The 17096-nt window shown below is 40.6% G+C and overlaps 1 protein-coding gene and 1 long non-coding RNA gene across 2 annotated transcripts in view; one reads left to right on the top strand and one right to left on the bottom strand.

Moving 5' to 3' along the window:
• Positions 1–2613: 2613 nt before the first annotated feature.
• The window catches only part of farsa (phenylalanyl-tRNA synthetase subunit alpha), a 28024-nt gene continuing 13541 nt past the window's right edge, over positions 2614–17096 (bottom strand). Inside the window, exons 10-13 of the mRNA XM_043694886.1 lie at positions 14939–15107; positions 13922–13999; positions 12006–12120; positions 2614–3364 (exon numbers count right to left, since the gene is read on the bottom strand). Coding sequence (XP_043550821.1) covers positions 3259–3364; positions 12006–12120; positions 13922–13999; positions 14939–15107 — 468 coding nt within the window. The 3' untranslated portion in view covers positions 2614–3258. The remainder of the gene's footprint in view (positions 3365–12005; positions 12121–13921; positions 14000–14938; positions 15108–17096) is intronic.
• On the top strand, positions 4038–17090 carry LOC122552232. Its single transcript, XR_006312328.1, has 4 exons — positions 4038–4318; positions 7374–7377; positions 9316–9320; positions 17079–17090. It is a non-coding gene; the product is annotated as an uncharacterized LOC122552232 (long non-coding RNA).

The following is a 17096-nucleotide window of genomic DNA, read 5'->3' as shown; positions in this document are numbered from 1 at the left end:
GCCCTCCTTACCCAATCTGGACCCATGGCAATATGGCAGACTCCTAACCCTCTCAGAAATGGCAAGCAAGGCACTCAAGTTGTGGCAATTAAGGATAAGCAACAAACGCTGGCTCTGGCAGTGATATCCTCATCCCATGAAAAAATAAAGACTACAAAGTTTAAGGAGGGTATAGTAACTGGAACCTCCCTATCCCATTCCAATTGCTGACCCCTTCTTCAAGTTATTTCACTTAGCAATGCAGAAACAAAATTGCCTGCTCCATGCTAAGTGACAAACTTTAATCACAATTCATTGTTACGACAGCTCATTAGGATCCAAAATTTCCTAAGTAAAATAGGTCTGATTAGCTCTCATGTTCTCTAGCCCTGTGTTATATACTTAGTTGGTGACAGGCATGGCTTTGTAAGGTCTTGGAGCTAAAGCCTGTTCCAGCATAGGATTCAGGCTAAAGCTGTGATGCAGTACTGAACTGGAGGAGTTATTAGGACAACCTGCATGGCACAGTTCAAAGGTAAGCGAGTCTGTCCTACTTCCTATCCACTATTTCTCTCTCAATAATCATATCCATATCTGGTAATTTCTCATTGCATCTTGCATAAATGATGCTTAATTTTCTTAACTATAATAATTTGCAATAAGTCACCTGATTTTTCTCTAAATTGGTTGAGTGCTTTGGGGCACTTTGTGAATACTAAAGCTGCTAGTACAATGCAATTTTACCCTGCATCCTTGAACAATCTTTCAAATTACTGGTAAATGAACCCCAGGAGAGATATTTTCAGTCTTGCATGTTTTGCATTCAGCTTCAGGGTGGTGAAGCAGAATAAGTAGCTTATGAAATAGAATTTGAATAACTATTTGTAGGGTGTGGAGAGGACAGCTAAAATGGGACGCATTTGTGGCTCTCCATGGCCTCCCATGCTGTACCATTCTATAACATTATATCAAAATTAGTCACTCAAAGTTTTCGTTTTACATGGTGTTTTCCAACAGATTGCACATTTGGACCAAGGCAGCATGACACAGGGACTGGCAATGACCTGAAGTGCATCACTCGTGAAACGCCATTGTACCCACTCCAGAATCAAGAGGCAATCCGAATCGCAGAAGAGGAGACACTGCATCCACCGCAGGAGACGTGACTTCACAACTAGGAACAGAGGGATGGATTCACCAAAGAGTCGTCGCACAGCAAAATCCTCATCCCATCAGTAGCACCAACTGAATTCAGTCAAATGGCGTCAGCTGCCATCACCACTCAGTTTCTTGTAACTGAATGTAACTTGCGACATTTCAAAACCTTAAAATGTATTTCCTTATGTAGGAGAGGTAACTATACTATATATAACACCTGATAAATGCATTCATGAATAGAATGGCAAGCCTTCAAGGGAAAGCTGTGCACTTATGTAATACCTTTTAACATGGCAAAATATCCCAAGTTACTTCGTTGAGGTGAATATTGGATGAATTTACCAGTCAAATCTCATATTTTGCTACTTTAAACTCTGCCAGTCGAGAATCCAATTGTACTGGGTCACAATTCCCTACTGGTCAGATTATTCCAGATATTTGTACACATAATGCATTCTTTCTGCATTTATTTTTCTCTAGCTTAGCCTCAAAACCAATTTGTTCCAATGTTCTTCCTTATTTGGAATTTATCTTCAGAACATTTTATATGGCTTGCTTCATTTTCTTGCTCTGAAGGCTGCAGTTAGCATCAACCCTTTCTCTTAGCTCATCTCTCCTCATATTTGGAATAATTTCACACCTGTGGAATTTTGTTTACTCCAAGCAAATGTTCTAGGTTTTGTGATCCTTCCAACAGTTTCCATGCACATTATCGGAGCTTCTTAGCAGCACTTAACCGATGGGCACGAAGGCAGCACTTGGCAACATACAAGTAAAGGCAATGACATTAAAGGTGATGGGTTAAAAGGGACCTAGGCTAGTAAAGTGAAGCTGCACTTAAAAATTATTAACATTGATTGTTAACTTGAATGAGTGATTGAGTATGGTGCAACATCCTGAGTCTCTGTGCTCTTATGGCACCATGACAGTGTTCCTGTCTGAACTGCAATGTCCAAGTTCAAGTCCTACCTGAACCACAGGTGCGTCAGAACATAACCAAACAAGTCAATTAATATATAACTCCCTCCTTACCATGTGCTGCTCTTCCAAACTGTTGCAGTTGTGCAAGGAAATGTTGACAATATCTTCTAGGAAGCATTTGTTCCTATACCTAGCAAGATGCTTTATTAAACATTCTTGATCTGCAATAGTTGCATTGGCTGTTGGTCTCAATACTTTATAAAGAAACTTTACATGGGTGTCTGATTACTCAGGTGTAACGTTTGATATTATTCGGATTGCAGTGCTGCTGCATCACCTTTTTCAACAGTGCCCTCTTATCCCTGCTGGAATTTAATTATTGATAAGCCTGGGAGAGCAGTGATAACCTCCCCATGGATGTTACACAGTCTCTCCAGTGAAAGAGCTAAGAGTAAACCAATCTGAACATATTCCAGTCACTCAACGTAAAGACTGACTTTTCAACCAAACAACAGATCTTGAGATTAATTGGCCAAAAAGTGAAACACCATGGAATAGAGTTTAGTTTTGCTCCATTTATTGCTTTAGATTACAGTTCCCATTTGAATTTGTGATACAAGGTGGCTGTTATAAACATACTGCCCAGGAATCAAGACAATTAAAGCATGTGACAATGAGGTATGTGCCACAGTGACTGCCTTTCAGAATGAAGAAAGGAAAAAAGGGGCCAGGACCACAATTACAGGTAATTATAAAAGGAGGATTGCACAATGACTAAAACCACTGCTTCTTTTTGCTGGTTTCAGGATTTCATATTCTGCTCTGTCTAGTGGTAAGTAGATAGGGTTCCAATATACCTACAATAAGAACAATTTTGGTAACAGTCCAAACAGTAATAATTTAACTTTTACTTGCAGTTCAATTCCAGTTTCCACTTCTATTTCAATGTGATGTCTCTCATTTCCACAACAACCACAAGTTCGTGTCATGTCCATGCTACACCTCAAAAGGGCCAACTCAAAAATAAGTGGAACATGAACAAGACAATGAAATGGCAAGTGATAGTAAACCATTTCCCAGGGCTAGAAAGCCCAAAACTTTATTCTGCCTCTCCCCAATCTTAAATATATAGTGAAACCTTTCCTCAGGCTAAAGACGTGCAGAGCACACACTTCAGAAAGAGTCCGTTTGCACTAAATGCTAGGGATCCAGGCGGCAAACTGGGCTATCGTACACCATCTGCAGGTTCACCTTGTGTCCCACCAGCTCACGGATGTTGTTGATGCCATACTTGATCATGGTTGGCCTAGAAAGCAATCATAAAAAAAATAGCAAAACTTAAGATCTGATTTTGATATTCTATTCCATTTCTGTGTCGGATTGAGACCGAGGTGAAGGCAAGAGGTATCAGGAAGGAAAGGCACTGAAACACAACCCAAGATACAGCACTGAAACAGACCTTTCAGTCCAACTCGCCCATGCCAACCAGATATCCTAACCTAATATCAAGTACCATTTGTTAGCAACTGGCCCATATCCCTCCAAACCCTTCCCATTCATATACTCATCTAGATGCCTTTTAAAATGTTGTAATTGTACCAGCCTCCACCACTTCCTCTGGCAGCTCATTCCATACATGCAACACCTTTTGCGTGAAAAAGTTTCCTTTGGTCCTTTTTAAATCTTTACCCTCTCACCATAAACTTATGCTCTCTAGTTTTGGACTCCCCTACTCTGCGGAAAATATCTTGACTGTTCACCATTCCCCTCATGATTTTATAAACCTCTGTAAAGGTCACTCCACAGCCTCCAACAGTTCAGGGAAAATAGTCCCAGCTTATTCAGCCTCTCGCTATAAGCTCACACCCTCAGACTTCAGCAACATCCTTGTAAATCTTTTCTGAATCCTTTCAAGTTCAACAGCTTCCCTGCAGCAGGGAGGCCAGAACTGCACACAGTATTCCAAAAGTGGCCTAACCAATGTCCTGTACAACCACAACACAATGTCCCAACTTGTATACTCAATGCACTGACCAATAAAGGCAAACATACCAAGTGCCTTGACTACAGTAGCCTCAATGTCAACTACAGATCAATGGCCATTCAACAAACGGCTTGCATTACAAGGTATCAAACAAAAGAATATACTTGTCGTGTTGTTATGAAGATGTGGGTATACCCTTAAGAGAGCTAAAGGCAGCAGAACAACTGGACACAACATAAAGTGTTCTCAATGAGGCAACAATATATGTAACACTAGGTTGAACAACTCAATATTTGTTGCCTGGAGACAAAAACAAATTTGAATTCGGCCAATCAGTTTAAATTATACCCCGATAAAAATACCGATCAAGTTTGAATTGAGTATGTTGGCAATCTTAAAAGCCAATGACACAATCTGGTGCGCTGGGATATAAGACCGGGGGGGGGGGATATTGAACAGTAGAGAGGAGAACTGCCAAGCCTAACATGTACCAGAACGCTTGAAAAAACCTCTCTCAAATGTATCTTTTCAATCAGTAACTTCGTGACACAGAAATTACTAACAAGGAGAAAAGAAGACACATGAATATCCAAAGACAAGAACTTACAGCTGCCTGGTTTTGAAATAAGAAGTATTGTTTTGTAAATCTTAATTGGGAGTTTTATCAGACGAGTATTATAGAAGGGAAGGTAAAAGATAGGTTAGAGAAAGAAATTGTAAATAGTGGTTAGTTAATTATTCTGTTGTACTTTAAGAAAAAGTTTTTTTTACCTTAAATAATTCTTTGCCACTCAATTTTTTCTTTACAGATTACTGCATGAGATAAATCTTTTCGTGTTGCTGGGTTTAAATTAAGCAGGAGGTTTTACCCAGTGTTGTAATGGCGTTTATACAAACTAAATGTTCTGAGATAGGAAAGCATGGTGTTGATAAAGAAAATTTGTATCAGTTTACTATGAGTGAATGCAATTGTGGATGTGTTGTATTGTGCAAGAAGGTCACTAGGTACATGTAGAATATTAGAATCCAGGAAATGTGGAAATATTTCTACACAGGAGAGTTGTGGATGCTCCACTGTTATGTATAGATAAAGGTGGGACAGACATTTGTAGTCTCTCAGAGAATCAAAATATATGAGGAAGAAAGTAGAATTAAAGAAGGTCAGCTATCATTATGAAAAGGTATAGCAAGCACTAGTATGGTTTTAACCTGCTCCTCCTATTTAGGAGGTCTTTCAGCCAATCACCTGTGCACTAGCACTTTGAAATACCTCTTCAGTTATAGAATCCCCAGTGTGGCAACAGGCCCTTCAGCCCAACAAGTCCACACCGACCCTCCGAAGAGTATCCCAACCAGACCCATTCCCCTATCCTATTGCTTTACATTTCCCCTGATTAATGCTACACATCCCTGAACACTATGGGCAATTCAGCATGGTCAATTCACCTAACCTGCACATCTTTGGATTGTTTTCACTACCTAAATACACACAACATCCAATGATCTTTTGAAAAGTTACTGCTTCAATCAGGCAACACAAAACAACTAACCTACAAATACATTTTCATCTTTCCAGCTCTTTTGCCAATTACCTCTACAGGTGCAGAAATTAATTAACTCAGACCAGGAATGGCACTTAGCAGCTTACCAGTTCCATCCAAGTAAGTGCTGGTCATACTTGTTTTGATTAAACATACAGTGCCATGGGATCAGGAAGAATCAAAACTGGAAACATTCAAAGTGATATTAAGGATTGGGGTTGAAGAAAACCTTACGAACCTTCCTAACCAGCCAGGTGATATTATGAGGAACAAGAACACCAGAAGAGCTGGGATAAAACACAATGGACAAAATAGAATTTGATTTTAGAATACCGTGCTTGCAACTTTGCAGATTGTGCTTTCAGTGGAAGGAGGGAGAAAGTTCAGTTCACGCCGGCAACTATAAAAGGAGGATTTAAGGACAAATTGCTTTAAATTCACTGTCCAATAAAACCTCCTGATCAGGCAATGGAGAATAACTGATTCTGGCCCACATCTGAAGATGTCAGCATCTATAAGATTACAGGACAAAACTGCGGTTTCTTGCCCAGCAGAAAACACTATCAGGTGAATATGTTAGCGCTATTTATAAACTGAACAGAAGAGGATCTGACAACGTGTATGAAGTTGTGCAGAGGACATTCTTTATATTTAGATTGTGTGCCCAGTGACCGCTGTAAGTTAAGACAAGTAATCCCCAAGCTCCTTCTCACCCATAGTCAGTTTCTAACATTCCATACTCTTGGCGCCAGCTCAATATAAGAATTGGTAATTAGTCAAAGTCCTATAGACAGTAAAAGCATCTTACTGAAGAAAGGGAATAAGAGTGGTGCAAGGGACCCATAAAATAAAAGTCCCAGGACTGTTACTCAAGATGCCTTGCATTGGTCCTTGGCTGGAAGTCACTGTCCCAGTAGAAAACATTTTGCCCTAAAATTAAGTTATATTACTGTATTAAATTCCAGTGGTTGTGGAACCATCGCCAAGATTCATCTGCTTGTGCCTGTAGTTACTTTCATTTTTGGAGCAAAACAATCCCCCAATTTAGTACATTGTACACCATCAAGCAGCTAACCTATGAACAAAGGTGGGATTGCACAGAACCTGATTGGGACACACGCAGACTTTCTATTCATTAAGTTTCCCTTATTGACATGAAGGCACTTGATAGCATCTTACTACTACTCCAACCCATCCCCACAACTGAGATGTTACAATAAGCTCACCCTTCCGCTCACATTTTTCTTCTTAATCTGGTTATCCTTGGTTCAAAGGGTTGGCATCTGGATGCCCCAGTTGGATAATCAGTGACTTAACAGCTGAGCTAATGATCTATACGGACTCTTTCAATGTAGGAATATTGGAGCTATTGCCTTTCAAATGGTCAATCCACCAGGTCTGTCCTTTTGGGTGAATACACAAAGGGCCCAACTTGAAATACAGCCAATATTAAGCCCTCAACCAACACCACTAAACAGATTATCTGATCCTCGTCATATTGCTGCCAGTGGGAGCTGGCTGTGTGCAAATTGGTTGTTGTGTTTCCTAGAGCATAAGAAAGCCAACAAAACGTTTGGTTGAAAAGAGGTGCATTGCTGATGCTTCTTGTGTTTCACGCATTGGGACTATATGTGAGAATGCCAAATTTCAAACCATCACAACAATTTATGCAACATGAGACAAGTTTCCATCACTATCTCCATGGCAACACCACAACCAGTGTCTATTTACTAACCAATCAATACCCTTTTATCCTATCATATAAACTGTTGTGGCCCTTTGATGTGAAGGGCAGTGTTTGTCACTGGCCACCCAGGTGTTTTCCTATCTTCCTGGTGGTGGAAATTGAATAAAGATTGGTGCACTTTGTGTCTTTCACTGTGTCTCACACCTGCGCGCGCACACACACAAAAAAGAAATAAACTGTTGTGATGGTGGGTGTTGGAGTTGCCAATGGCTGAAGACAATTGTTAATTGAGGCAACAGTTTCCACAGTCAGAATCACGGCCACCAGATAAGATAATGAAGTGCCTCACAGAAATCTTAGTGATGATGACAAAAACTTGTTACTTAGTAAAGTATAAATTGGAAAGTCAGATCCCATTTACATAATCAAAGATCCCATAATCAAAGGCTTTATAAGCAATTGCCATTACATATAATTTCAGTATAGCTACATTTTTAATAAGTGCAACTAACAAATTAATGTTAAGGAATTTAGCTGAATTCATTTGGACAAATGGCTGTAGATAGTAGAGAGAAGCCCCCATTGAAGGATGAATGGTACAAAGAGTACCTATTGATATATAACAAAGGGTGTAAACAGATATCCTTTTGAAAGAACATTCGAAAACAATTTTAAAAATCACAACACCAAGGTTATAGTCCAACAGGTTTATTTGGAAGCACTAGCTTTCAGAGCATTGCTCCTTCATCGGGTGGTTGTGTAGTATACTCCAAAAGCACCTGATGAAAGCTAGGGGTTCCAATTAAACCTGTTGGACTATAACCTGGTGTTGTGTGATTTTTAACTTTGTACACCCCAGTCCAACATGGGCACCTCCACATTATGGAAAATATATAGTATCATAGGGGTGGAAATTGCAAAACATTAGTCATGATGACCTCGGAACGATAAATCATCACAGGTAAGAAACAGCATCCACTCGGTATCATGCAGTTGGCAAATGTCTGGGGAGGGGCATAATAGGCAGAGGAGAGGTCGCAAGTGCGATGTCAACATTGCATGTAATCACTGTAACACAAAATGTATAAATATCCCAGACTTTATTGAGAAAGGTAAAGGGTCCTGGGGACCTCTCCAAATAAAAATCAATTTGTGCTACTGAAACACAGGACTCAGGCAACTCTTTAAAATCCCTCTCAAACAGCTGGAATATTGGTATTCTTGTAATTGTTCTGATGAATGCAAGATGAAACGCTGCAGCTACATGACTATTGCTAAGGAGAGAAGTTCTGTCTTACCAAGAGACTTCAGTTATACTTCATTGGATTGAAAAATTCACTTTGGACAAAGGATCATGAAAGACATGTCTAAATACAGATCTATGCACTGAACAGATCTGCCACTAGATGTCTCCACACCCATTCCCACAGGAAATACCTTTGTGTTGTGCTCTGTTGGTTTTTAGTGAAAGATCTATTAACCAAATATCTTAAGTACGAGAAATGCAATTTGATCACAGTACAGGTGAAGACTGTTTAGAACATACCCGAGTATCAATTATCTAACCTGCAAATTTAATGCACCTTCACAAGAAATCTGAACAGTGTGGTTGTGACCAGAAGGTTTGACATAAGTGAAATTGCAAAAAAACAAAATTACATGTTTAGGGACTGATTCTTAATTAATGCTTTGCGCTCTGAAAGCTGCAATGAATCGCTAGGAATTAGATGATAAATAGCTTTTAATCCCTGTAGTACGGTTGAATTCAAAGAGGAGAAAGTGAGGACTGCAGATGCTGGAGATCAGAGCTGAAAATGTGTTGCTGGAAAAGCGCAGGTAGTCAGGCAGCATCCAAGGAGCAGGAGAATCGACGTTTCGGGCATGAGCCCTTCTTCACGAATGAGACCTCCTGAAGAAGGGCTCATGCCCGAAACGTCGATTCTCCTGCTCCTTGGATGCTGCCTGACCTGCTGCGCTTTTCCAGCAACACATTTTCAGCTAGAATTCAAAGAGGATTAGTGATGAACTGCAGATTTACAAGACAGACAATGTACATGATTAGTTGCTGGAAACCTCATCCACTAATTTTGGTGGATGGATGAATCACTCTTCTGTTAATGAATGCCATTCTCAAGGCTAAGACCAAATAAATAACTAAGTTCAAAACTGGAAATGAGAGATTAACTGACCAAGGGCTGCAAGTTACATCTGCTCACGTTTTGCAGAAAGTGTTAGGTTCATATGATTTGAAAATCTCATCATTTGCCGTCAATTCAGGAGTAAGAAAAATACCACATTCATTTGCATGGGGCAATCTGGATATTAACCTGGGGCAAGAGACTGGCACGGTGGCCCATGGTTGGCACTGCTGCCTTACGGTGCCATGGACCCAGGCTCGAATCTCATCTTGGGTGACTGTCTGTGTGCAGTTTGCACATTCTCCTTGTGTCTGCATGGGTTTCCTCCGGGTGCTCCAGGTTCCTCCCACAATCCAAAGATGTGCAGGTTAGGTGAATTGGCCATGTTAGTCAGGGGTAAATATAGGGTAGGGGAATGGTCTGGGTGGGTTACTCTTCGGACGGTCATGTGAACTTGTTGGGCCGAAGGACCTGTTTCCATACTGAAAGGGATCTAATCTAAACACTTCTCCATCTCAGGTATCCAGTGTGAGCATCAAGCAGGATGCTGGTCAGTGTTTTTTTTTTTAATTTTCATTTATGAGATGTGACATTGGTGACTAGGCCAGCAATTATTGCCCTCCCGTGATTAATGACTAGTATTCTTGAACTGCAGCCATTTGTAGGTGCACCCACAGTGCTACCAGAAAGCAACTTCCTGGATTTGATACTGAAGAAACAGTAATATATTTCCAAGTCAGGATGGTGAGTGACTTGGAAGGGAAATTCCAGATGGCAGTACTTCAGTGCAGCTGCTGCCCTTTTCCTTCCTGATGTTAATGGTCACAGTTTGAAAGTCTCTAAGGTACTTTGGCAAGTTGTTGCAGCACATTTGATGTGCAGGTTAGGGGGATTAGCCATTCTAAATTGCCCTGTGGTGTCCAGGGTCATGCAGGCTAGGTGGAACGGCCATGGGAAATGCAGGGTTACAAGAATGGAGTAGGGAAGTCAGTGCGGACTCCATAGATCAAATAGCCTGCTTCCATACTGTAGGGATTGTATGATTTGTCGATGAGACACATCGCTATTGTGTGGTGATAAATTCTATTAATATTTGCAGATGTGGTGTTAATCAAGCAGGCAGCTTTGTCCCAGACAGTGTCAAGCATCTTGAGTGCTGGTGAACTTGCACTCATCCAGGCAAATGGAGAGTATTCTTTTACATTGGGCCTTATAGATGATGGACAGGCCTTTGGGAGTCAGGAGGGGATATAATCGCTGCAGGATTCTTAGCCTCTGACCTTCTCGAAGCCACAGTATTTATATGGCAGTCCAGTTCAATTTAGTCAATAATAACCCCCAAGATATTGATGTGGACGATTCCGTAATGACAATGGTATCAATTGTCAAAGAGTGATAGTTTCAATCTTGTTGGGGATGGTCATTTTCTGGCACCTGCGGCAAAAATGTTATTTGTTTCTTGTCAGACAAAGCCTGGATGTTATTCAGATCTTGCTGTAACTGGACACAAACTGAGGCATGTTTGGGGATCAAAGCCAGACTTGTATGTATGTGTGTCACACCGATCATCAGGAACCTGTCTGATTTCCACTCTCTTTCCCGGTGTGTATACAGACAAATTCTACACCCCCAGTTTTGACCATAAACTAGGAACAGGAGCTGTCTGTAGAGTACAGTTCTAATGTTTAAAAGACATTTGGATAAGTACATGAATAAGCAATGTCTGGAGGGATATGGGTCAGACGCAGGCAGGTGGGACTAGTTTAGTTTTGGATTATGATCAGCTGGGACTGTTTGTATTTCCATGCTGTATGACTCTGAGAAGCACGAATAGAGTGATTAGAGTCCAAAACTCCTAAGGTGTGAGGGCATACGTTTAAGGAGAGAGGGGAAAGATTTTATAAAGACCTGAGGGGTAACTTTTTCAAGCAGAGGGTAGTGCGTGTATGGAATGAGCTGCCGGAGGAAGTGGTGGAGGCTGGTACAATTACAAGATTTAAAAGGCATCTGGATGGTTATATGAATAGGAAAGACTGGGAGGGAAATGGGCCAAATGTTGGCAAATGGGACTAGGTCAGTTTGGGATGTCTGGTGAGTGCAAATGAGTTGGACTGAAGTGTTTATTTCTGTGCTGTATGACTCTGACTCTTATCCAGTTATTTTACTGCTTTAAACAGCTGGACCATCAGAAGTTACAGCTAACAGCACTCATGGGTATGAAAGTGCGTGAGTAAAAAATAACTTGCTTGACTTCAACAGCTTGATTACAAGTGTTAATTTGAGTCAGTCTTGTTCAGTATTAAAATAAAACTGCTAAATCCCATCAGTTGTTTAAAAGCTGTTTCACCAACTTTCCTAGCTCCAGTTTCTCATTACTTCTAATTCCTACATTTCAACATGGATAACAGTGCTTTTGAACATGAGAGATCATGACAGGCGCTTCAGAACTGCAAATTCTGCAATCCCTCCCACCCCACCAATTTAGATAAGTTTGTAGAGGCAGTATGCGGGTTCGGGGAGGTGGACAGAAGGCCACAAATATTCTCAGTATGGCCTTCAACCTTCTTTCAATTGTGCCAGGCCGGGCTATTACCTACCGCTCGAGTGAGAGGCCCCAAGCTATCACCGTCACGTTTTCTGGTAGACCCATCGGAAGCAGCATTTCAGGACGGAAAACCCCAGAGTTTCCGACTTCCACCCACTTCTTCAATCCTGGAGAAAACAGAACATTTCTCTAAATGAGCACGAGACCCCGTGCAAGTGAACAATTTGAGGGAGTGCCTGGAGTTGAGAAGAATTCAATCAGGACAAAATAGAAGGAGGGATGCCTCCTAAACCATCCTGCACATCAGTTAGAGGATTTGGAATGTGGTTTGGAATGTTTTTGCAAGTATTGTAGCATCAAAAGGAAAGCTACAGCACCTGTATTCAGCAGAGGACAGGAAACTGAAGGCGACCATGAAGGAGTGAATGTAATGGATTAAAAACAAAACCAGTAAGTTTGCTGACACCAACATCATGATGTGCGCTGACTCTCCATGCCCACTGCCAAATTGCATCTGCACACATGCGTATTCGAGCAGACTTTTAAAAATTGAAAATTATGCTTTAACACATTCTTATCACATATATTCCAACATTTTATCATTAGGTACAAGACACTGTTTAAATATATTTAATGAGAGATATTGCTGCTAACGTATATGCTCATGAATCTGGATGTCAGCAAGAGCCAAATGGAAACAAATTGCTTGAGAAAAACAGGTCTGGGAGCATTTGTGTGGGTCAAGGGCGAGGGAGACAAAGAGAACAATGTGTCCAATGAAATGGGACTTGAAATATTAACTGTTTTTTTACTGTCTAGATGATGCCAGATTTGTTGAACATCTCCAGGACTGTGTTTATCTTTCAGATCTGCAGTATTTTGTCCTCATTATATACATGGACCTTTGATTGAACTAACACGTGGATTAAAAAAGCCGACAAAATTCAAAAGGACAGTGAAACCATTAACCTTTCAGTGCAATAGTGCTTCTGAACATCAGCTTGTTGCCACTGGTAATGCAGTCACTTTGAGTCAAGAGGCTGCAAGTTCAAGCCTAATCACAGAATTGGGCATGTAATCTACCACCAGGGCAGCGCTGAGGGACTGCTTCAGTGATGGAGGTGCTAAGTTCAAATGTTAAATGGGGCCACACCTGCCTGCCTGTTGTGCCAAATGTAAGTAAATAAGTGGACAACTCTCCCAGAATCCACCTATGTTTCCATTATCAAAAACTGGTTAAGTCTTGCGAATTCATTCACTATTAATAGGAGTTCTGTTGTGTACAGTTACAAAAAGAGAATAATGATAAAATACCAGTAGGGATGTTTTGATACAGTTCTATACTGTTTTGGAGACCATATCGAGAGTATTGCAGAGGGTTTTGGCCTCCTTATTTAAGGAAGGATGGAAATGTATTAGAAGCAGTTCAAAGAACTCCCTGGGGTTAGGGCGAGGGGAGGTATCTTATGAGGAAAAGTATGACACAGTTCAGGATTTCATTAATTTGGGTTTAGAAGTAATTTAATTGAAGAAGAACCTGGAGGACCTGGACAGGATGGCTGCTTCCCCTTGTGGGACAGGGAGGCACATTTAAAAATAGTCTCCCATTTAAGATAGATGAGAACTATTTTATTTTTAAAAAGTCTTGGGAATGTGGAATTCTCTTCTCCAGAATGGAGAAGGCAAGGTCATTGAATACTTTTAAAGACAGAAGCATAGATGTTTAGCGAATCAACAATTATTGGAGGGTAGCCGGGAAAGTGGTATTCAGGCCACAATCAGATTAACAGAGCAGGCAGGGCAGGTTTGAATCGATTCCTGCTTCTGATCCATATACCTATATAGTATTGACAAAGAAGCTGAAAGCAACAACACCAACATTGGGACTGAAGGCTATTAAAGAGGAGTGTACTACTACATGAACTTTGAACCGCTCATGATCTTCTAGACCTAAACCTTAACACTTACCTTCATGATAGCTGAAGATCTCCATACTAGGCTCTGTGTAGGGGTTGAAGGCTGGCTTATAACGCAGTTTGGTTATACCTGTCAACAGGAGAAAGACCACAAAAAAAAACTCAACCTTTAAAATGGAAGCATTTTGAATAAAACATAATGCATACTTTGTTATTATTAAAGCTGAATTTTCAATAGGAAGATAAAAAATAGAAGGTAGGATCTGATTGTAAGGTACTTGTAATACTGGACAAACATTTGAAAGGCCAGGGTCATTAACCCAAAGAACAAAGAATTCGAATCCCACCTTTGCATTTTGAGAACTAAAATTCAGTTTAAAAAATTAAATCGTAAGTAAAAGTTTTCAGAAAAAGATCGCCACCTTCCATGTTGCAACACTGATGCCCTTTGGAGAAGGAAACATGAAGTTCCTCCTCACTATCGTTGACTTCAGTCACACATGAAATATCAATTAAAAGCACCCAAGGTTCAGCAAATCACTTGCCTTCAAACTACTGTCAGCTCCCACCATCATCACCTCCCAATACACCCAAACCTCCAAAGAATGAGTACTTTAAAAATCGATCAATGCTGACCCTTCACTTGGGTTTTAAAAAAAAGGTGTAGGCTAAAATGAGTGAGGAAGAAGAGTTACTCAATGATGATATCCAGTTGTACAGTGAGATCACTGAATTAACAGTCAGTTGAAGTATCCAGCAATCCCTCCAGATGAAAAAAATTCAACTTCCTCATTTGTGCAACTACCCATCCTAAGCTTCCCTTTATTAACGGTCTTGAGTATTGGAACAGCAGTGGAGAAACAAGAAATGAATAAAAATACATACATTTCCATTAAATAGATTGCTAACCTTACAAAAAAATTTTTTAAATGGGCTCTAGTGACACATAACGCCTTCAAAGTTTACAAAGAGCCACACTTGATTGTGTATCAGCAGGAGCAATTATTTTCTGGACTAAAGTCAGTTACAGGAAGGAACAGAGAAGAACCACATGGAGATAAGGTCTCACCAAGTTTACTGAAGAACTGTTGGAGAACTCCCATCAGGTCGCCCAGCGTCAGATCATAATCTGCTACCACCCCCTCAATTTGGTGAAATTCTGCCAAGTGAGTGGCGTCCAATGTCTCGTTACGGAAGACTCGGTCGATAGAGAAATACTTCACGGGTGTAAACGCTTCCTGCACAGTTACAATGAAAACCGTTATCAAAAAATGCAATCATGTTGGAGTGGGGGAGGATGGGAAGGAGAGAACACAGCTTTGGACATATTGCAAGCATAGCATGAAGGTCACACAACACAATTTTCTTTTGTGTTTCATATCCTCGCCTTCACCCACTACGTCAAAAAAAAAGACTAACCTCCAACAATTTAATATTGCCTTCATATAGGTCTCCCAAGTGCACAACTGGCAAATTAACATGAGGGTTATGAGCAGTTAACTCACAACACCTGCTACCCCAGCACAAGAGAGAGAAATCCACACGTCAGGAACCAGGAACACCAGCAATCCAAGTCAGGGATCACTGACTTCAGCATTCCGCTCTGCTTCATGTGGAAGAATCCCTATACTCTCAGACACCTGTTAACTGGATACTTATCTTGACAAGCAAGCACATGGGTTTGTTAAGTATTTGGAACACAGATACTCCTGATTTGGTTTAAATTAGTTTCATAACTTTTTAATTGGCTACTTAAAATATTCCCACAACCAAACTTCAATTTTAAATTTTGCACGTTTCACTAGTGATTTGACCTTTGTCACCATCGCCCTTTAACAGTTCAAAATTTGTATTTAAAATAGTACGAGGAAATGCTGCTGGGCCTGACAAGATCAGCAGTTGGGCCCTCGAGGGGTAGCCATACTGGGCTTCCTGCCTCTCTCCTGTGGTTGTGCGCGCATGTCTGTGAAGGGAGAAGCACAGTGTTCAATAGTACTCTGTGGACCTTCTGAGACTACCATTCCTCAAAACCAAAAATTTTATTTTAAAACTTTGTAGGTTTCCACTCTATTTTTCTGGTCATAGTACCCCCTTAAAGTGACTTAATCACGAAGCACTCCTTTAATGTGGATTAAATTGGTATTTTGGGTGAGACCAATCAAAATAGGGATATTGCTGGGATAGCAGGCAGTAGTTAGGAGGCTATGCTGTTTGTGTCTGCATTTCACAAATTTGGTTAATCCACAATGCTTATTTCACGCTGACTAGGAAACTAACACAGACAGGTTATCTGTGGTTTTAAAGAAAATGGGATAAGAACAAAACATAACTTGCTTCTTTGAGTAAAAAAGGTGTGCACTGCACATGTGCAGTCTGACAACTTGTGGAAAACAAAAATCAGACTGTGAAGTTGTCTGGGAATGCACACTCTATAAACAGCAGGATACTATTGATGCGTCTGATTTTGTATTCCACCAGCTGGCTAGAGATGGAATTAAATAGTGCCCTGCTGTCATCCCGATAAAGCTCTACCACACACAAACAACCCTGTGGGCAGGACATGATGTCCCTTAGGCAGGGGAGCACTGCGGGAGCTCGCAAAGCTGGGAGTCCCACACCAGATTTTATAGTGCAGGAGATTAAAAAAAAGAATGGCTGCATGATGACAGCATGCTTCAGCAATCTGCCCTCTTGCATATTTCACATTAACCATCTTCAGGAGATTATGTAGATGCTTCCAGCTGACCATTTCACTAATGGAGCCATTATCTTTTACCAACTTAGCTTCACAGCAATAATCAAATGTCTGTCAATACCTATACACACTAATGCTTATAAACGTTCCCCACCGAATGATACAAAGACAAAGAAAAGTAAGAGAAGATGGAGTGCATAGCAAGTAACGGCAACACCATTCAGACAGTACAGTTTAAAAAATGATCTCATTTCAATATTGCTGTCAAGGCACGGTACAAAAGTGGCATTCAACCAGTAATGTCACTTTGTAGCCACGCTGTCCCCTTTTCATCTCCAGAAATTAACTTAAAAACAATTTTACATGTGACAGGAGCATGAATGAGTATGAGCAATACCAAGATCAGACAAAGGTGCTGATCTTAGAACAACTATAAAAGTATTGACATAATAAAAATTTGGAAGTTCTGTTCTGGTAATCTACTTGGATTTAAAAAAAAAGTAGTTAACTACAGATATGTAAGCTTTCACCC

This window comes from Chiloscyllium plagiosum, chromosome 8, assembly GCF_004010195.1.
Source record: "Chiloscyllium plagiosum isolate BGI_BamShark_2017 chromosome 8, ASM401019v2, whole genome shotgun sequence".
In the NCBI taxonomy this organism is placed as follows: domain Eukaryota; kingdom Metazoa; phylum Chordata; class Chondrichthyes; order Orectolobiformes; family Hemiscylliidae; genus Chiloscyllium; species Chiloscyllium plagiosum.
Note: the sequence above shows the minus strand (reverse complement) of the source record. Positions and strands in the feature narration are given on the sequence as shown.